The sequence below is a fragment of the Fusarium odoratissimum genome (assembly GCF_000260195.1).
Source record: "Fusarium odoratissimum NRRL 54006 unplaced genomic scaffold supercont1.40, whole genome shotgun sequence".
In the NCBI taxonomy this organism is placed as follows: Eukaryota; Fungi; Ascomycota; class Sordariomycetes; order Hypocreales; family Nectriaceae; genus Fusarium; species Fusarium odoratissimum.
Window position 1 is genome coordinate 72,762 of NW_022158722.1, and position 19,689 is coordinate 92,450.

The 19,689-nt window shown below is 48.3% G+C and overlaps 8 protein-coding genes and 1 non-coding gene across 9 annotated transcripts; 4 read left to right on the forward strand and 5 right to left on the reverse strand.

The window, feature by feature from the left end:
* Positions 1-992: 992 nt before the first annotated feature.
* Positions 993-1,217, reverse strand: FOIG_14311 (uncharacterized protein; the record flags this gene model as incomplete). The annotated part of the gene is made up of 1 exon (XM_031215538.1): positions 993-1,217. One exon carries the CDS (start codon positions 1,215-1,217, stop codon positions 993-995), a length of 225 nt encoding a protein of 74 aa, XP_031054663.1.
* Positions 1,218-2,139: 922 nt separating this feature from the next.
* On the reverse strand, positions 2,140-3,603 carry FOIG_14312 (uncharacterized protein). Its single transcript, XM_031215539.1, has one exon. It carries the CDS (start codon positions 3,469-3,471, stop codon positions 2,215-2,217), a length of 1,257 nt encoding a protein of 418 aa, XP_031054664.1. The 5' UTR covers positions 3,472-3,603; the 3' UTR covers positions 2,140-2,214.
* Positions 3,604-4,264: 661 nt separating this feature from the next.
* FOIG_14313 (uncharacterized protein) lies at positions 4,265-4,924 on the forward strand. The gene has a single exon (XM_031215540.1). It carries the CDS (start codon positions 4,360-4,362, stop codon positions 4,732-4,734), a length of 375 nt encoding a protein of 124 aa, XP_031054665.1. The 5' UTR covers positions 4,265-4,359; the 3' UTR covers positions 4,735-4,924.
* A 783-nt stretch (positions 4,925-5,707) lies between these two features.
* FOIG_14314 (MFS transporter, SP family, general alpha glucoside:H+ symporter) lies at positions 5,708-7,559 on the forward strand (the record flags this gene model as incomplete). The annotated part of the gene is made up of 5 exons (XM_031215541.1): positions 5,708-5,902; positions 5,960-6,217; positions 6,270-6,518; positions 6,575-6,881; positions 6,936-7,559. 5 exons carry the CDS (start codon positions 5,708-5,710, stop codon positions 7,514-7,516), a joined length of 1,590 nt encoding a protein of 529 aa, XP_031054666.1. The 3' UTR covers positions 7,517-7,559.
* A 315-nt stretch (positions 7,560-7,874) lies between these two features.
* Positions 7,875-7,965, forward strand: FOIG_14315. Its single transcript has one exon. It is a non-coding gene; the product is annotated as a tRNA-Phe (tRNA).
* Positions 7,966-8,065: 100 nt separating this feature from the next.
* Positions 8,066-9,835, reverse strand: FOIG_14316 (uncharacterized protein). The gene is made up of 3 exons (XM_031215542.1): positions 9,452-9,835; positions 8,824-9,393; positions 8,066-8,772 (listed from the first exon to the last, which is right to left on the reverse strand). The coding sequence occupies exons 1-3, from the start codon at positions 9,692-9,694 to the stop codon at positions 8,215-8,217; spliced, it is 1,371 nt and encodes a 456-aa protein (XP_031054667.1). The 5' UTR covers positions 9,695-9,835; the 3' UTR covers positions 8,066-8,214.
* Positions 9,836-10,207: 372 nt separating this feature from the next.
* Positions 10,208-12,458, reverse strand: FOIG_14317 (uncharacterized protein). The gene is made up of 4 exons (XM_031215543.1): positions 12,276-12,458; positions 11,920-12,226; positions 10,600-11,866; positions 10,208-10,549 (listed from the first exon to the last, which is right to left on the reverse strand). Exons 1-4 carry the CDS (start codon positions 12,430-12,432, stop codon positions 10,391-10,393), a joined length of 1,890 nt encoding a protein of 629 aa, XP_031054668.1. The 5' UTR covers positions 12,433-12,458; the 3' UTR covers positions 10,208-10,390.
* Positions 12,459-14,619: 2,161 nt separating this feature from the next.
* Positions 14,620-15,462, reverse strand: FOIG_14318 (uncharacterized protein; the record flags this gene model as incomplete). Its single annotated transcript, XM_031215544.1, has 2 exons — positions 14,620-15,099; positions 15,208-15,462. 2 exons carry the CDS (start codon positions 15,460-15,462, stop codon positions 14,620-14,622), a joined length of 735 nt encoding a protein of 244 aa, XP_031054669.1.
* A 1,770-nt stretch (positions 15,463-17,232) lies between these two features.
* Positions 17,233-19,668, forward strand: FOIG_14319 (uncharacterized protein). Its single transcript, XM_031215545.1, has one exon. It carries the CDS (start codon positions 17,259-17,261, stop codon positions 19,539-19,541), a length of 2,283 nt encoding a protein of 760 aa, XP_031054670.1. The 5' UTR covers positions 17,233-17,258; the 3' UTR covers positions 19,542-19,668.
* The last annotated feature ends 21 nt before the right edge of the window (positions 19,669-19,689 follow it).

Consider the following 19,689-nt stretch of genomic DNA (forward strand, 5'->3'; position numbering starts at 1 on the left):
GTTACCTGGTTGTTGCTGCAATTCGCTCTCTTCTGTTGCTTCTTCGTCGGCGATCTACTCCGGGACGAGTTGGCGTCCCGTGGCCGGCCTGGTTCCAAGGTGGGTCGTCCTGTCCTGGCGATCGGGTTTGATTCATTTTGCCGATCCCTTGTTCTAATTCCGGTCGTGGTGCTGGCGACAAAGCTTTCTAGCTCTAAGTGGTACCTAGGTCTCGATTTAGAGGCTGCCTTGGCCTTGTTCACCTCCTGTTTCCTGGTAGGGCATTGGTTATTCCAGGCTTCGTGAGGGCCGTTACAGGCCGCGCATTTTCGCAGGGCATTCCTATCGCTCTTGGTTAGGCAATCCCGGGTGGCATAATCTTGCGCACAATAGCCGCATGTTATTGTTGCTTTGCACTAGGTTCCTATATGGCCGTATTTGTGACACTGGAAGCATTGTCTCACACGGCACTGTCTATCATAGAGCTCGCATTGGAACACCTCGCCTTGCCAAATGAGGCCCTCATCGATGACTTTATTTGCGTCTTCTGGTCTCATAAACTCAACCACGACCAAAGATGCTGATTTAATAGACGAAGATCTCGTCAGCCAGCCTATATACTTGATCTCTGCATTTGGTATAAAGGGCTTATTATCCTGAAGTATCCCATCTCTGATGAGTTCAAAATTATCCATGTTCATCGAACTAGTGCATACGCCATACACCAAGACACCGTACGTCGGAATGCGTACTGTGGCGCCGTTTCCGATCCTTTGTTCCCAGTCTTCTGCAAACTATCTAAGCGCCACCATGTCCGCTGTAGTGGCCGTCTTGATGCTCAGGTCACCGCTCTTAAGCTAATTGGAGGATACTACCTTGATGTTCTCTATGTGTTCGTTGCTGCTTTGCTCAATTACGAGGTCTACATGTGACTTCAGGCTGCGTAGGCTTATCATTCTGATGTTAGCTATAATAACAGGGTCTCTGATGTTGATGATAATCTCACGCAGGGTCTAAACAGGTGATGCTTTCTGGTTCTGTAGGTTATATATGCTTGCCGCTAGCCCTCCCCTCGCTAACACGTTGGCGTAGGTAGGCATGGCGTTGGCTTGGTTCTGCTGGCTTACAAGCTTCATATCTCTGATCATTTTCATCGTTACTTTACCGATCTCTGTGGCTTCCTTTGCAGCCGCTTTTGCATCTATCGTAATCTCCGAACTGCGCTGGACTTCTTCCATGGTTTATTAAGCTTGGGTGTTTGTTTCATTGAGATCATTTTTAAGGCTGTTGATGTGTTGCACTAAATTTTCTGCTGCGGTTTTTATTTCAGCTTGGCCGTTTTTCACGGCTTCATAAACGTGACCAAGATCGGGTATGCTCTGCATTTTGACGATGAAGGTAAGAGCTCCAATAAGTGCAACTCGAACTCCACGGGATGCGATAGGCAGACCATCTCCATTATCGATGGCTGACAGTGCCTTTTAAAGATATTTGCTCAAATTTGTGGCATGCTCTCGGTAATCAGTGGGCCAAATTTCGTCCTAGGGCCACGAGGTCGCCATAATGTTCTAAGTCGCACTGGGCAATGCGGCCAACACTAGGCTATCCAATTAACCTGTCGGAACGGTGTTGCGGCGCTGTAAATAGCTGTTGTTTTCAAAAATTTCGTTCTCGCTGGTGTTGATGTTTTTTGGCAGCCCAGAGACAGAGTTGCACAAACAGTTCAGGGATGAGACGTTGAGCACGTGAAAGGAAATTGTTAGTGCAGACGCGTCGAGCGAGCGGCACGCGGAGGGGCTCAACGACGCGTGCTCCTTGCGAAAGACTGAAATTTCGCGCTGTGACTCTATGGCTCTCCGTACAACTCCTGGATCTGTTAGAGCGCGAGTGCACAACCGCTGGGCTTGCACTTGGAAATTGAAGGGGCTGGTGTCGGTGCAGTGCACAATTCAGAGAACATAACCTCGCACAACTTATTATGCCAGAGCTCGCTTTTTTACCACTGCTCGTTCATTATGACAAGAGCTTATCAATCTTCGTCGGCTTATGCATAGTGCGGTCGGTGCATTGATGTTGTATGTCGGTGCAATGTGTCTCCGATTACTGTCAACCAGACATGAGACGCGTTGCTCCAACACAGTCAGTCACCTCAACCAATTGGTCAATGTCTCAAAGCGGAATCTTCAATTATCTCCAGAACGGCGAAACTGCAATTAACTTCATGCCTCAATTCTCTCAATCATACTCCGGAATTGGAAATGCTCTCGCATCGCCAAAGCCACCGCCAATATACCGCTGAGCGAGCTCGACGAGCCCCGTCCACGCGACGAACGCGAAAATATTGTTGCGCAGCCAAATACCCCAAGCCGTCTGCGGTGCTAGAATTGTCGTGATCAGCGGAGGAATCATCTGCATCTTGTTGATCAAAGGCCTGATCTGTTGCTCGTAGCCTTGAAGACCAGCTGTGATATCTCCCTTGTGTTTGCTCAGCTCTCCTGCCAGGATGTAGGCGCCTGCAAGAGCGAGGCTCGTCCCACCGCCTGTGAGACCTGCTGCGTATCCTGCATCACCAACCAGGACAAACCGTCCCTTGGACAATGTTGGTGTTTTGACCTGTACAATTTCACTCGCGTAAAAGTCCTCAGAATTCATCATTTCCTTCAACGCGATGCTGCTTTTCCATCCGACATCACTGTAATGCTGCGCAATGTATTTCTTGAGCGCGTCGTTCCCTTTTGCTGAAGCTTCCCGAAACGCGACCGCGCTCTCTGGCTTATCCCTCGGATTCATGCACATGAGCAGAACGCGACTGAAGCCTTCTGGGTCCGAGCCAATACTGATATTGCGTCCTCTTACCGCGTTGAATCCCTGTCCAATTTTGCTACCATTGAGGACATCCTGGGGTATCGAGAAGTAGGCCGACCAGCAGTTGGTTGAGACGATTTGATCGCCACCATTACAACCCAGTCCCAATGCACGCGTTCTTGACGTCGCGCCATCGCAAGCGACCACCAAGTCGTACTCCGAAGCTTCCGTACCATTTGTAAACGTGACTGTGATAGGGCCGGCAATCTTTTCACTTTGCTGCATCGACGCTATCTGCTCATCAAATATGTAGTTGATGTTCTTGTTGCCTCTTGTCATATCGAACAGAATCTTGGATAAATCCCCGCGTAAGATCTCGTACTCCGAGACAAGCGATTGTTGGTCCGAATTCCCAGTTGGTCTGATAACTCCGTAAGGCGTACCATCTTCGCGAACGAAGCTGATCCCTTCTTCTTGCGTCGACTTGGCTCTCACAGCAGCTTCCAACCCAGCCATCTTTCGCATAACAGACACACCAGCAGTGCGAATGTCAACGGCTTGTCCGCCGGTACGCAGAGCTGGAAAGCGTTCAATTACTGTGACCTTCGCACCGGCCTTAGCGAGCCAGTACGCTGTCGCAGGGCCTGCGATTGAGGCTCCCGACACAAGGACTTTGAGACCCGACATTTGGTTGGAGCGGCTGGAAATACGGAATCGTCGGATGGTTCACTTGACTCTGAAATGAAGAATGCATCCCACCCACGTTTTCTTGGCACTTATTTCCAGCTTTAATATTATTTCCCATTGTTGAGATGCATCGCATTCCGGACAATGGAAATGTAGATAGCGGACAACGGACTATATTAATAGTCCATTTTTATACTGGTCAGCACTACAACCTGGGAGCAGCGACGATGCTGTTGGTTAGGGCAGAATCATTGCGTCATAGAGCTGGCTATGCGGCACTGAACCTCACAACAAAGTCATCTCGATGGTGGGAGTCACAATACTTGCCTCGTAGTAAAATCGCAAAGCATAAACGATACTGTGAGCGTGTAATCAGCGGAAAGTGGGTTAAACTTGTTGACTGAGTTACTTTAATAATGGTATGGATGGAATTTGTGTGCCTGCAGCGTCACCACCGTCGTTCGACATGCATGAACTGTCTTGCCAATGGAGCAGGCTTTTCGCTTCGCAATACAAAATACCTAAGCTCTAGACTAAAGACAATCTTAATTTTCTTATGCCTTGTGAGATAGCAACTCAAATATGTATATGCTCTTTAACAAAAACTGGGAGCTATCTGCACCTTCAAGTTGTCATCTCGGCGTCTGCTACCCTACAGCCGCTGTGAGCCCTGGCCGGTCTGGAAAATCTCCGTTCGGTGATCTCGGTAGTGGACGGGGAGGCTTGCTCCGCCATTGCCACTGTAAAATACCGACAAATAACACAACACATATTGTAAGCATATAAAGTAAAGGGACAGACTATCTTGAAGTTTCTAAAGAATTACTATTCTGTATAATTTAATTATTGCTGAATTACTAGTGAATTATAAGCCGCTCGATCTTAATCATGACTTCAGCACCGGTTCATTCGGAGATCAAGACACCAACTCCATCCGTATCGATAAGCCCCAACGACTGCCAAGTCCACAGACAATCTGAGACCCCTCATCTCGATAGGCTTCTCCAAAACCGCCCCAAAGCCGAACTTCAACGTCTCGCCGACGCCGTTGACAGCCTAACGCTCGGCGATCAATGTGCCAAATGCGCGGTTCAAGCCGCAGTCACAATCGTGACCGGCTTTCTTCAAGAATTATACACGGCTAAAAAGACCGGTAAAATTTCTAAGGAGGATAAGAAAGCGCTCAAATCGGAACTCAAGGGATTGGTGAAAGGGATAAAGGGGGACGTCAAGGCTCGGAAGAAAGAGATCAAGGGCCAGTAAATGTTATCTCTGGCTTCATCGCTGCAGCTCTGATGTAATAACAAGGTTCATGCTAGTTAGGAAAGATTTATGACATATCCCTCGGAGAACTCTGAGGCTGATCTGGAGAGAAGCCCGAGACGAGCCCCATTCCTGATGATGATCGTGCTGTAGAAATTTACCTCAATCCACCCCGCACAGAGCATGCCCCTCTATTCTCCAATACCTACTTCCCCCACGGGGTCCGTGGAGACTCCAGAGGCCCAAATCCATCCAAGGAAAATTACCAACACTTTATGTAGGACCAGAGTGACACCACAAAAGCCGAGGCCAGATGCTACGTTGCGCAGGATAGTGGAGAATTACCCCAATGCCCATGGGGATAAGGCCTTCTCCAACCTTCTCCCCGCAGGCTCTTCCCATGCGGAGACTAGCTATCAACGGAATGGTTTCACGTTGCATTCGGCCCGTCACGAATGTCACACGCTTTCGAAGCCGGTGAAGAACCCCAGGAAGCAAGAAAGCTTCTGACGTTAGATCAGGGTGCCAAAATAAGCTGGTCTAAAGGCTTGCTAAGTTATACTCAACGTACCTAAATCTTCTTATCACTGAGAAAAGAGGTCCTAAGTTTTCTTGCCTCTCCTTGAGGAAGTAATCCCCAATCTCTAGTGAAACAATTCGTTGGTCGATCAGAGCCGCAGGACCCGTACACTAGCCGCTACGGGGATCAGCCCGGCTCGTGAATAGCTGGTGACGGAACTTGCCCGTTGCCGTATTGCCGAGTCAACGTTACGCGCACCTATAGCATGCGAAGAATAGTAACGACAGTATCTTACGGACAGCTCCACAACTCCACGTATATGCTTCAGACAAGGTTTGGGCCATAATGCGGAGAGTCGTACTAAGAGATTATGTATAATTACCTTAACCGTCGCCAGCTTTCTTGGCTTCCGATCACTATCTTGGCAGATGCAATTGCAGGCCAGTTATCAACATGTCTGAACAGGTTCTCAAGCCAAAGGAGGAGCTCGGTCATACCGACTTCGACCATAAGGAAGTCTTGAAGAACAATGATCTTATGCATGATGCCTTCGATGCTGAACAGCGCGAGCATGAACAGGGCGTTTGGGCTGCCGCGAAGGCCCATCCATGGGCTTGCTTCTGGGCATTCATTATGTGCTTTACCATTGTGAGTAAATCTCAAGAGTCCTCATTTCTAAATGGCTACTGACGTTTGTTCACCCAGGTCATGGAATCGTTCGATATGTTCCTGAACGGAAACTTTGTCGCTCTTCCCGCCTTCCAGAAACACTACGGAGTTCACGTCGAGGGTTCAGGTTGGACCATCCCAACAAGATGGCAGAGTGCTCTCTTCCAAGCAGGACAATGTGGTGCCTTCGTGGGTGTCTTCCTTGCCGGACCTATCACCAACAAGTTCGGTTACCGATGGACAACAATCTTTGCTCTGATGCTCATGAATGCGACCATCTTCATCTCATTTTTTGTAAGTCGTCAACCTGCCCCAGTCCCCAGCCGGCGTCTAACCAGATTTGTAGGCCAACTCGTTGGAGCTCCTTGTCGTCGGACAAGCCTTGGAAGGTGTACCATGGGGTTTCTTCATCGCTAACTCCCCTGCCTATGCTTCCGAGATCGTGCCCCTTGCCCTTCGTGGTGCTTGTACAGCGACCCTGCAGATGAGTTGGTCTATTGGATCCATCATCGTGGCTGGCGCTACTTATGCCTACAACAAGAGGAATGATCAGTGGGCTTGGCGTGTACCTCTCGCCTTGCAATGGCTTTTCCCCGTAAGTGATTCTCAAACTTCGTCAATCATCCTCAATCTCTAATATTCTGCCTGCAGACACCTCTCTTGATTCTCGTGTTCCTCTCCCCCGAGTCTCCATGGTGGCTCATTCGTAAGGGGCGCAAAGAGGAGGCACTACGCTCAATCCAGCGCCTTGGAAGTAATGACAAGGAGGTAGCTCACCAAAAGCTTGCCATGATGGAACGTACTGTTGAGATTGAGGAGCAGGAGGGCGGTAACCCTTCTCTGCTTGACCTTGTCAAGGGCACTGACTTGAGACGAACAATCATTACTTGCTTGATCTACGCGTCGCAGAACTTTGCTGGTAACTTGATCGCTAACCAAGCCACTTTCTTCTTCGAACGTAAGTGTCACTCATGAATATTCCCGCAAACCGCTTTACTAACTTCAAGTCCAGGAGCTGGAGTCTCAACTGAGCGTGCGTTCCAGCTTAACCTCGTCAACTCGTGTCTCCAGTTCGTTGCCAACATCTTGTCTCTCCCCATCACCAGTTCTTTCGGCCGCCGTACCATTTACCTCTGGGGAACAATCGTCAATGTCGCCTTCTTGTTCATCCTCGGTATCGTCGCCACAATCCACCAGACCACCGCCACCAACTATACACAAGCTGTGCTTGGAATATTGATCTCCTTCGTCTATGCTGGTAGTCTCGGACCTATCTCATACACAATCATCGCAGAGACCTCGTCTGTCCGACTTCGTGCTCTGAGCACTGGTGTTGGTCGTGCTGCCTACTACATTGCCGAGATCCCTATGATCTACCTGGCTTCACGACTCCTGAACCCTACCGGATGGAACCTTGGTGGCAAGTGCGGCTATGTCTGGGGAGGCACTGCAGTTGTTTGCTTCGTCTCGGCCTACTTCTTCCTTCCTGAGCTCAAGGATCGATCATACCGCGAGACTGATATCTTGTTCAAGCGCAAGATTCCTGCGAGGAAGTTCAAGTCAACTGTCATCGATGTCAGAGACAACGAGTAAATACAGAAATAAGGTCCATAGTTTACGATGTTATGCAGCGTATTGGTTGGAAAGCGTATGTCTATGGGTAGCTCAACTTGAAGCACCTATGTCAGAGACTTTGTATATTAGCCGAAAAGAATTTGAACTACGAAATGATCATGCCTGGCCATTGTCTCTGTATGATGTTACGTTTTCCCAACGATTTCTGGTCTACTATCAAACAGCCGTACTCGCGACAGCAACAATCTCTTATCAGAACTCTTATAAACTAGTAACCACATGTCTAGACACCTCCCGTTAACAGCAACTGGTGCTTTCTTGTCAAGACTTGCAATCATATATTCACATTCCGTACCCGATGACATAATCGCAAGTCGCGGGTTTAGCTCAGTTGGGAGAGCGTCAGACTGAAGCTAAACTTCATCACCGATATCTGAAGGTCGTGTGTTCGATCCACACAAACCGCATCAACTAATTGATTCCCAAAAATGGGATTTCACTTTTTGTATATTGACAAAATAACCTAGAATCGTTCCTTTTTCCTCATCACAGCATGCTAGCCACCAACCTCCCCGCCGCGAGTCAGCCTTCTTTTTACCCGACAGCACCTGAACTATTCGGGACACCTTGACTTGGATAATCATTCTGAACTCATCTACTACTAACAGGGAGGGCTTTCAACACGTCTCCACACATTCAACACATTTAATCGATCTCTATAATAGATACCGTGCTAGGGAACCTGTGTCCATTGATCTCTTTGTACGAAGTCCAACTTCAAGGAACTGGTGCACAGATCCAGGAACTTCAGATACATACGTGAGATTCAACCGCTCATCTACCTTTGCAAGCAGATTGGTCCAGTCCTGCAGGTTGCGCTCCTCAGAATTGAAGAACTGCAACATATGCATGTCTGCAGCATTGAGCATATGGCTCAGCGTTGCGAACGGAAGTGCGGCTGTGTTCGGAGGAGCCACGGCCTCAACAAGAAGGATTCGTGAACCAGACTCAAGGTGTGGTACCAGATGCCTGAGAATGTTTGCCGCATACTTGTCAGGCCAGTCATGAAGAACCATCTTGAGCATATAAACATCGCCTGGGGTGTTTTGGGGCTGCAGGAAATCATGTGGCTCAAACTTGACCCGAGACTTGATCTCGGCAGGTACTTGCTCATCGAAAGAGGTTTGAAGTTGAGGAAGATCTTGGACAATGAACTTCAAGTTGGGAAACGCCTGAGCAATGGTGGTGGAGTCATGACCACTAGACCCACCAATCTGAGGGATGTCAGTATACTTGAGCCAGCGCAGCTCTTTTCAGTGACTTACATCGACCACGGTAGCTTCACCAAGCTTGTTCCAGTCATAAGCCGACTTTAACAAGTCATCAGTCTTGATGACAGAGGCCGATGCTGCTACTTGCATGCACTCGGCGAATTTCGCACTGCGCCAACCTTTCGGCTTGCCTTCAACTTCGCGGTTGACATATTCCCAGAACGTTTCAGGCTTGTCCAATTTGTCAATATTCGCCAAAGAAAAGCCGCTCTCAGTTGGTTCCTGACTGGGCTCCTGTTTGCCGCTGCTGAACTTCCTGAGTGACTCTGCAACGTGAAGCGACCCGGGACCGGCTTCCTCTAACAGATGTCGGAGCCAATTCTGATACAGCCGGTTCCGGGCAGGGAGAGCAGATATAGAAGTATGACAAACGCTATCAGGCTTATCGTTGGCACTGGAGAAGATCCGTATTGAGATGGCATACTTGAGGACGCGGCGCACGATACTTTCTGGAAGGTTAACCTGAGCAGTGATTTCAGCATATGTTGCCGACCCCCCGATTGGCACAGCGTTCCAGAAGTTGAATTGATTCAGGATGTTTGTGACAGATGTATCATGAAATGCCTGTATATCAACTATCAGTTCTGCTAAACTCAAGTTGAACATGGTGGACTCCACGAACAAGCAGAGGACCCATGAACGATGAATCAGTCGGCCCAAGAGCAAGGCGGTAGAGGTCTGTGGTGGTATCGAGCAACTGCATTCGAAGACCAATGATCTCAGGATCCTTTGGGTAGTCGGCAAGTCCATCTTGTGCAAAGGACGGAGTCGAATATCCGCCTTTCTCAAGCTTCGCTGCCAAAGCTGTTGCTGCTTGTGACGCAGCTTCGGCGAGGCCAGTCAGCGATGGTGTCATGGTTGTCATGTTGAATTGTGTGAGATGTTGTATTTGGAGTGTAAGTTGCCCTAGAGTCTATCACGGCTACTCTTTTAGCGAGAATGCATCTTGCTTAAATAGTAAAAGCGGATGAGAAATACTATGCTATACTCCTACGGACTCCATCTCCCGGGGATCCCAGAGCGTTGCACTGGATCGTAACTGTCAAGCCGACTGATGACTTCGTTGACCCTAAACGGACAAGTGCTGACGCAAGTAGGAAGCTGTCTTTCCATTTTCGAGCTATCAGGACTAAGGTCGTCTCACTGATACTTGAAGGGTCACAGCAGGCTCAGCTTGCAAGGATATGACGCACCGAAGGACATCCGATGTCCGACGGCATTTGCTAACTGGAATGACTAGTGCCAGCAGGCCTCAAGGCATGATGCAGCCTCGTATCTAGTCATTTACAGATGCAATAAAGTTCACCTGGGAATTTGTCTTACCACAATGACATATCGACATGCATGTGACTTTTGGAAATTTCAATCTGAAGCTGTGGTCAGTTTCATCCTGATCAATCACAGGAGAGTATGAGATGGTGAGAAATTGATGCTTGATGCAACGATGCGTTTACGTATAGAATCCGCCTGGGTTTATTAATTGCCAGTCCCTTCAAATTGAAAGCCATGCCCGCTATCACGAATTGAGGAAGGTCAAGGGGGCCTGAACTTCACCAGCACTCTAATCCTTTGAAGTACCCTGTTTCTTTTCCGACACGGAGGGACCCTCTTCTTCGAAAGTCTCACGAATCAGGAATTTCTCATCGTTGACATGGTGATGTCGAACCCAAAAGATGATGGTCTGGACGAAGAGAGCAATTCCAGGAGCAGCCCAGGCCCACTGTGAAGACTATGTTAGCGAGTGACCAGAGTAAGGACAGTTATACTTACAATAAGATTGGGATCTTTGATGGAAGGAATCAAGATCTGAGCCAATGCCGAAGACAGAGCCTGCATAGCCAAGTTGATCGCGACAACAGTAGACTTCATACCCTCAGGCGCCCTTGCATATGCCATCTCGTATGCCGTGACTGCGGTAAAGAGCTCACCGATAGCCCCCAGCATAACAGTAGGTAGCTGCCACCAGATAGAAACGGGGGACACACTGTCGCAGGTTGAAGCCTGGTATCCGCAAGGTGAGGTTTCATAGACCCTCCACTGGATAACTGCACCGACGATGCTTCCGATGATGGCGGAGATGTAACCGACAGTCATACGACTAATGGGGCCAAACTTGATGTGGTGTCTGTTCAAGAGAGGGTAAAGAACAAACGACATGATGGGCGCGAAGACCATCAGTGTGAGTGGATTGAAGTTGTGAATCAGATCGTTGGGTGCACCTTTGGTAGTCATCGACGCTCCTTGGTTAGACAATACGGTGCCAACACCGCCATTATTGAGGTAGAATAATGGCTGATAGAGGAAGATCTGGCACGCGGAAAGGGTTCTGCGAGCATGCTCTACTGCCTGACTGTCCCAAGAAACTGTCTTGCCCTTCGCAGCAAGGACCGATGGTTTGACTGACTCGAAGAAGTTCTTGGCCCAGACCCTGCCTTTGTTCTCTTTGACAGCTAGCCCGACAATCTTGAAAAAGTTGTTAAGGTCAGATCCCTGAGGCGGTGCGCGCTTGAGAGTCTTGTATCGCCACATGAGCAGCACTGGCAAGAGGATGTAGATGATGCCTGGGAGCAGAAAAGCAAGCCAAAAGCCGACATACTTCTCGATGTAAGTTGTAGCGATCATGAAGAAAGCACCAACGTTGATGCACATGTAGAAGATCAACATGATCCTCTGAATAGTGGTCTCAGGATCAACGATGACACGTTCACCAGACTTGAGTGTCTTGACATATTCTGTCTGGTCGGTGTATTGGTCGACGATGAGAGGAACGACATTAGGCTTGAATAGACCGGCTCCGATGGCGAGAAGAAAGAAGCTGACCATGAATGGCGCAAGCCCGTTGCCGGCTTTGAGAACAGCGGGAGCTGCGCCTCCAACCATGATAACGTGTGCCACGCCGCCGATGATGACTCCATACATGATTGCTCTGAAACGGCCGGTCTTGGTGTCGCCGAGCCACGCACCAAAGATTGGGATGACATAGGCAAGGAAGTTGAACAGGAGAACCATGGCCGAGGCAAACTGTAAGCCTCGGTTCCTGCCATTGAGCTTGGTCAGCCAATAGTTCAGTCACATATCGAAGCAACTTACAAAGCACCAGCATGGCCGTTGGGGTCGTTCTTAGCAACAGCTCCGGCTCCATTGCCTCCCTTTGGCAGCGGAAACTGGAGGAAATTGTTGAAGACTGTCTTGCAACCATAGAATGAGGCTCGCTCTGCAAGCTCAACGATACACAGAAGATATGAAACCCATGGGATACGTCCTGCTATTTTCCGTAATTTCTGTTTCTCTTCGGTGGTCGGGGGTAATCGATCCGAGGTGCTATCGGATAGGGACACGGCATTGGCCTCGGGGTCGAGTGCTAGGCTCTTGTCTTGAGCAGCCTCAACTGAGGTTGCTAACAACAACTCATTAATCGTGCTTCGATTTGGACCGAGGCTACTTACCCATGTTGTAGCTGATGCTGATCGCCCGAACGAAATAGGTTACCTGGGCTTTGGGATCTTGGCGAATGGATGAGACGCTGAAACGTACGGGCTTGACATCTTGTTTATGATGGTTTTGCAACAACATGTTTCGCCCCTGGAGTGATGTCGCCATCATCTCAATCTTCACATCATCGACAAATTACATAAAAAGAGGACCTCCTGTGGGTTATCCATGTTCCAAGCGACCACTCTTGAATGCATTGGGATCTGTTGGTTTGACATACGGGTTTGGTAAGGAGTAGCCAGCATTGTTGGCCATGATGTCGGAGTCGGGCCGCCCCGATCCCACGTTACAGCCTGGGAAGTGGGTGATGAGTTATTAATGCGCAGACTGTCAATCGCCGAACTACCAGGTAGTTGGTGGGAGGAAGTAAAGAATAGTTCGGGGATTCCGAATAAGGTGCGAAAAAGTTGAACAAGACTGGCGTAAACAACGTTGTGATTCGTCTAGAGAGCCTGCATCTTAGCATCGACGATAGCGATCGTTGCAGTGGAGTAGATTTAACTTTATTCTAGCTCTGTATTTCGCAAATCTTTGCTGTTTTGCTATAGCAATAGCAAGGAGAGCCGGTTTTCCTACCATATCAGTGGGTTCTGCGCGTCTAACACCACTTTGGCGAGATATTGTGTCACCGGCGCACGGCTAGAACGGCATCTCAGACCTTACCATCATCAATTATAGATTCGCATAAACGGATATATATTAGGGCTATTTGAAAATTGGTTATGCGCCTCATTGCGAGGAGATTCCGTTTTCTTTTGATGGAAAAGTACTTGGAGTTTCGAAAGGTCCTCTGAAGAACATGCCAGTGTGTTTGGCCCTAAAAATACCGGAAGATTATAGTGGATCACAGCGCTGTAGGCCCCACCTGAATACGCGAAGTAACTTAACGCGACTACAGCTACCCAGTTAGGAAATCAACACCATGCCGACGTAGCAAAGGCTGTTCAGCAACGAAAAGCGCAGTATAAAAAATGTCCCTTTATTTGGCACATCGCCGCTCAACATGGGCCCGGTGTGTAGTCAGCCATGGAACCAATCTATGTAGCTGGTTGTTGATAGTCAATGCGTGCCTTCAACTTAAGCCATGAAGACGCCCAAGATCTAGCAACGAGCTGGCATGCTACCGAAAGGGCTTTGGTGCAAGAATGAATGATCAACCTCGAAGTTTATTTAAATATCTAAGCTCTCAGTGAGCATTGAACATATGTTGTTCAGATCCCCCATCCCTCATGTGCATAAAGTTCAACCGCCTCGAGCACGTTCTTTCAACACAAGGCAAATTCTTCGGCCGAAGACTTTTAACATTTTCCCAAGCGACCGAAGGATGCGTTTCTGGAAGGTTGAGGAGGAGGAGGGTCAGGTTTGGGGCAGGGTTGAGGAGGTCTGGGTCGGGCAGGCATGTTTGCTGGTTACTTGCGTGAGATTGAAGTCGTTGATTGGATTATTTAATGTTGAAGGCTTGGAAGATGTTCTGTTCGCATGAACTGACAGAAGGAAAAATCGCATTCCCTAGTCGAGGGACCTTTTATAGGCATTACTCTTCTTGAATCACGGGGGCTGGCAGTACAGGGCTGATTTCCTACTCATTACTGCAGTTCCAGTGAATCCTGTTGCGAGATATCACGGATCAGAGAGCGCGAATCAACAGATGCTGAGAAAATATGGCCTCTATTGCTAACAAGATAAGTCTCTGGTATTGTCACGTTCGATCAGTGCCTTGATGTGAATGAGTTTGTGTTTTGATTAGGCTGTGACAAGTTGCCGGAACTCGACCACGAAAGCAAAAAATCAAACTATCAGCATGGCATACCCTGGCAGCACTGTAGATGAGAAGGAATTGCTAGTGATACGAAGTAACTGCTGTTGGAAATATGTAACTCCTGTTGACATTGCTGTTGATAAGAAGTACCTGCATGCCTGAAACTGGAGTACTAAACCTCAGATTAATGTGGTACCGGTATTTAGTGTTCGGTTCATCATGTCCAGGGTCCCATGACCAAATGTTACAGCAGAATACTACCAAGTGTGCTCGATATGTTTCGTCTCTCGATACCGATCAATCTAGTTTTTACCATGGTTGAGATATTTCATCATTATTATTGTTAAGTAACGCATAGCAATGACTTATCAGGAATGATATGTCAACAATTTCCTGTTTGGCCTTGACTAGCTCTGGCATTCCTCATACCCATCTAGCAGTTCGTATACTCGTCCTTATAATCCAAGCAGCAATTCAAACCATTTCAAGCCTCAGAACATGCAACCGATTGATCAGGGCTCATGACATCATTCTATTGTTCATTCTAGGCGATCTTGCTCCAGTGTCTGTGACATCGCTGCCCTGTTCAGCTCTCTGACCTTCTCCTCCATCCTTTCCTTCACATCAGCACATTCGCAGGCAAGAGCCATTTCAGCAATCTTTATTTCTGGCATTGTCTTGCCTTTCATCATGGCCTTTGCAACCTGCTCGTTTCTCCAAGCTTTGAGATCTCGCTCAAATGCTGTGGCTTGGTATGGTTCATCGAACTCAATTCCATAACTGTAGTGTGGATCGGTTGGTAAGACTCTACTACAAAGCCGGTGTTCATAAAAGCCTTCAAAATCCTTTATCTTGACAAGTGTAATGTTCTGACTGGGTGTGAAGCCTGCAAATAAGTCTCGATAAGCTGGAAATTCTGTAAGCGGAGCGTGCATCATGTCATTCACTTGAAGACCATATGCTAAGGTAAAAAAAGGATTGTTTCCAAGTTTCCATTTTTGCTGGCTTTGGAATACTTTCTAGATGTAAAGGGTATCATATGGGCTGCAGTAGCCATATGGTATGATACCATGCCTATCAAGATTGAACACTGTGTTCAGGGGGAACCGTGTCATGTGCAAGCTCACAACATAGCGTGATTGCTCAGACACGGAAAATGTAATGGGTACAGGAGGACATTTTATGTTAAGATATCGGCCCTGGGGGTTGACAAGTGCAGGTACGAACTGTATGTATTCGACGTAATGCACTCGAGAGCTAGGGAGTGTATATTCCCAGATGAGACGTTGGATCACGGGGTCCAGTTTCTGGAATTGTGGAAAGGAAGTGTTGTAATCGAGCAAAGATGAAGCTCCCGCATGTTCTTGTGCTTCAAGATTCATTTTGATAGTATTTTGGAACGATTTGTGGCAATGGGTGGCGTTGGGTGAAGCGGTAGTTGAGTAAGAGACTGGAGAATGAAAAGGGACAAGTATCTAGCATTTAGAGTGGAGGTACTGCCATGATTCATAAGCGGACAAATATTGTTGTTGGTTAGCATAAACAAGTCAAAGACTATGAGTGTTCAGGCACCAGTATTGAGGCTAGGCAGGGAGAACATTCAAGGAACTACTGAACATGAGGACTGGTCAGTTGGCCAGCTGCCAAGTTCATGCTAATTGAACAAAGAGCCTAGACCTTGTTCAGTGATTCTATCTACCCAATTGTTCACAATCATTGACTGACTGCTTTATCTAGATTGAATCAGTCAATAAACGCCTTTGCGCTTCGTCTATGTTCTGACCTGCGGTCTGTGAAGAAGTGACGGCTTTGTCTGCAGAATACTTTGAATAAAGTCAATTCTGTTGCCTGGTTCACCAAATGGAATTACTATTGTGCTGCTGGCTTGGGTAAGCCAGGAATTTGTGTCAAAAATGCTGAGTGAAGCATAAGAATTGACACAGTATTCAAGGTCGTGAAAGGGGCTTCTTTTTAGTTTTGCTGCACCATCCCAGGTAATGCAGTCACCGTTGGACGTTTTCGTACCCAAACTTTATATGGCTCTTGGTTTATAGATATGGCATACGGCAAGGGCAAATAGCAGTTGGCGTTGGTAGACCATCCTCAGCATTATTAACGCATTAGCGTCCACATCTCTTTTTCGTCTCTGTAAGGGACAAGGCTTTTTTTTTATTCTCGACACACATGCCTAAATAGGTCGCTTTGAAGTAGTAATACTAATTACTTCGATTAGAATGTAGGGTTAGAAAAATATCAAGCCCCCTAGCTTAGGAAAGACATTGGCTATAGCAGAACGACTATGCATAGTATGTGAAGACTTACAGAATTACCCAGCATGATAATTAACAGTGGGCTGTGATGACATATCTTCTCTGGACTGAGGTATCAACCATCATGGAAATATAACATCTGACCCCAACCTCCTTGCAACTGAGATAAAACTTTAAGCGCCTGACCGAAGACAATCCTTGCCGAATTACATCTGGCAGGATCATGTTCCTGGGCGTTTTTCTTAGCGCTTACGCTTAGCAATTTGTCCAGCAACAGGAATTTGGGCAAATTGACAGGTGTGGATTGGTTTAGCGAGGATAAAACTAGCCGATGCGACTCGTCTTCAAATGGGACTTCGGAGCTGACATAAAAGCTTCAAAACTCCGAGCACTACTGGGGTCTTGTCACCGTTTGGCAGGGCTGAAATGGTGGTCGGTAACGTAAGATCCCTGTTTAAGGCTATGCTGCGAAACATGGGGTCGTGCATTTTGCCCTCATTGATGGTTCGTCGCTCATCCATCCCATCAGCTTCCAAGTCGTCGGTGCACTGTTGCTTCGAGCACTGACAATACCTAGACTCAGTCAGCCGTGGTAATTGTACTCTCGAAGTTCAAGTTGAGACCGACTGTTGTCTATTTCTTTGCCATGGTTTTGATGGTTGTTACTGCATTTGGCGACTGCCATGTTCAGTGGGTCTCAAGAAGTTGCCGGGATCTCGCTCCTGGCCACGACCATGCCTCAAGGATCAATTTTGCCCAATTTGAAGCCTCTGCGCCTGTGACCTATAGCCCCCACTGTGATAATATGCACGTAAATGGGGTAGGCAGACTAAATTATTAATTAGACAGCCTGCCCATCTCTAGGCCTCGCAACCATATGTTGTCTATTCTGCTGCGATCGAGGAACCATGGCCGATAGATCGACACCAAGGTCACAGCCTCAGTACGAGCCCGTTGAATCGGAAGAACACGAACTGCGTCACTTAACACAACAGCATGATGTTCCTTATAGTACGGCATCAGCCGGCGGCAACAAAAATGGTGCTGTATTCTCCTCCGACAGCCTAGAGAGGCAGTCCGGGAAGACGGACCCAGCGAGTTGGAGACTGAAGACAATCTTGAAGAAATGGCGCATGCAGGCCCTCGAAGCATCAATCCGAAAGAAGAAGAACCGACAGGTACCCATCGTCAAAGACCGTTTCACTGCCATACTAGCTGCTCTGGTGCATCTTCCAGCCATTGCTGGAATCATTACCTTAAGCTTCTACATCTTCAAGAACTACTACATCGGTAAGGAACTTGAAGGCAAGCCCGATTACGATGTCGAGAAGAAACTCGGTATCCAATTTGCTGCGAAGCTCATGGAAATGTTCATCGTGCTGTCACTCAACGCTATCGTCTTTTCCATGATCCGACACGAGTTTACGATGGGCCAGTCTGTTCCATACGGCGCCCTTGTAGCTGGACAGCAAATATCCGAGATCAGCTTCCTGTGGTCTGAGGAGTTCTTGAGTATTGTGAAGGGGAAGTTCTCTCAGACGTGGAAGAAGATCGGCTTCATCATCACCGTCTTCGTTTGCACGATCATGGCGCTGGGGGCGTCGTCGCTCAGTGCCGTTGCGATGATGCCGCAGGAAGGAGACTGGAGAGCGGGCGGCAGTTTCGTCTACTTCAATGGTACCAGAGATGAATTGTTTCCTGGCGTCCTGACTGAGGAAAACACAGTCGGATCTGCCTGTAGTGTTACCGGAAATGAGCGTTGCCCTTCTTGGCAATGGGATGTCATCAACAGCCAGCTCATCTCCAAGCTTCCACTATCAGGTGAAGTGGACAATGGCTTGTTCATCAGACGACCACCGAGCGAGATTCTAGTCGCCGGATACTCTTCGACACTGGTCAATCTCGTAGTGGATGTCAGAGAGAAATGGTTCAACCTGAACAGCCCAAACCATACGGTCGCCAGAATGCCGCATCTCGGACCCGCTGAAGCTTGCATCACAACGTCACTGCACTGGGAACAAGCTGCGGACGATTCAGCCAAGAGAAAACAGACTCGATTCAACAACTTCCAAAAGCTTGCCCATAAGCTCAATGCACCAATGCCAATCGCCAACACGAGATGTGAGCTGACGTCCGTGACCGACGCCAAAGCAAAGACAATCTTGTTCCCCGACTTTGTGGCCTTCCCACCAACAACGCTGAACGTCACAAAGGACGTCGTGAGTGGCTGGCTATCAGATACTCTGCCTGACTTGAACAAACCCGAAGTGTTGTGGTTTGACTCAGCACCAGTCATTGCCAACAGCTCTGTTGGTGTCGTGGTCGCCGTGCCGTCCAATAAGTCACGCGAGGCAGCCGATATTTACGGATGTATGATCGATGCACGTTGGATCACCACTGAGCTGAGTGGAGATGCAGTCTCGCTGGCCAGCAAAGGATACCCGCCATTCTCAGGGTCTATTGCCACAGCGCTTGGGGGCTCTTGGATTGGAAGCCCGGGCTACGGTCAACGCGTCCATCTCGCACCTAGCTTCGCCAAATACCTCAACCCTCTTGACTCTAGAACGAACCGAACCGTCATACACGAAATGCTTCTCAACAGTGGCGTATGGACAGCTGATGGGAAGGGTTCGAAGTCCACGGCGCATCTGGAGGCAGTTCTTGGATCATTGGCGGCTAACGGCTTGGGCCGATCAAATCCGAACGTCACTGCCATTACAACCCTTGCTGATCCAGATGGTGAATGGTGGAGGAGCTTTATGCCGCAGGACGGTAAGGTGTTTGGTCCTGGTGGCAGCCCATATGCTGTATCAGACGAGGACAAAGCTCGTCTCTTCAGCGCAGAGATGGAGACGTGGGTGACAGGGTTCGCGTTTGCTGACAACAGCTTGACCATGCGCGGAGCCATGGCTGTCTTTTACGTCTATGCACTCCTAGTCATCGCGTACTCGATCTGGTCTATCTGGTCAGGCATTACTTCATCTTCATGGGAGTCTGTGCCGGACCTTCTCGCTCTCGCTCTTGCAGATCGAGGATCGGGATCCGAATCCGAGGGATTTAGCAAAGAATCCCCGGATATTATGAAGGAAAACTTTTGTATTTCTGCAGATGGAAATACGCTGAGGCTTAGGGCGACTCATGGTCTGGTGCCGCCTGAGAACCGTGTCAAGGCTAATGAAGCCTATGATTGAGTAACAGATGGAATTATACGCGATACGGCTGAAATTTGATAGTTGCGCGCAGCAAATATAGGATATAGTCTCTCTTTTCTCCCTTGACCTTCGCATCTCGATCGTCAACATAAATATTACATCTGAGACGTTTACGTCACGAATACGT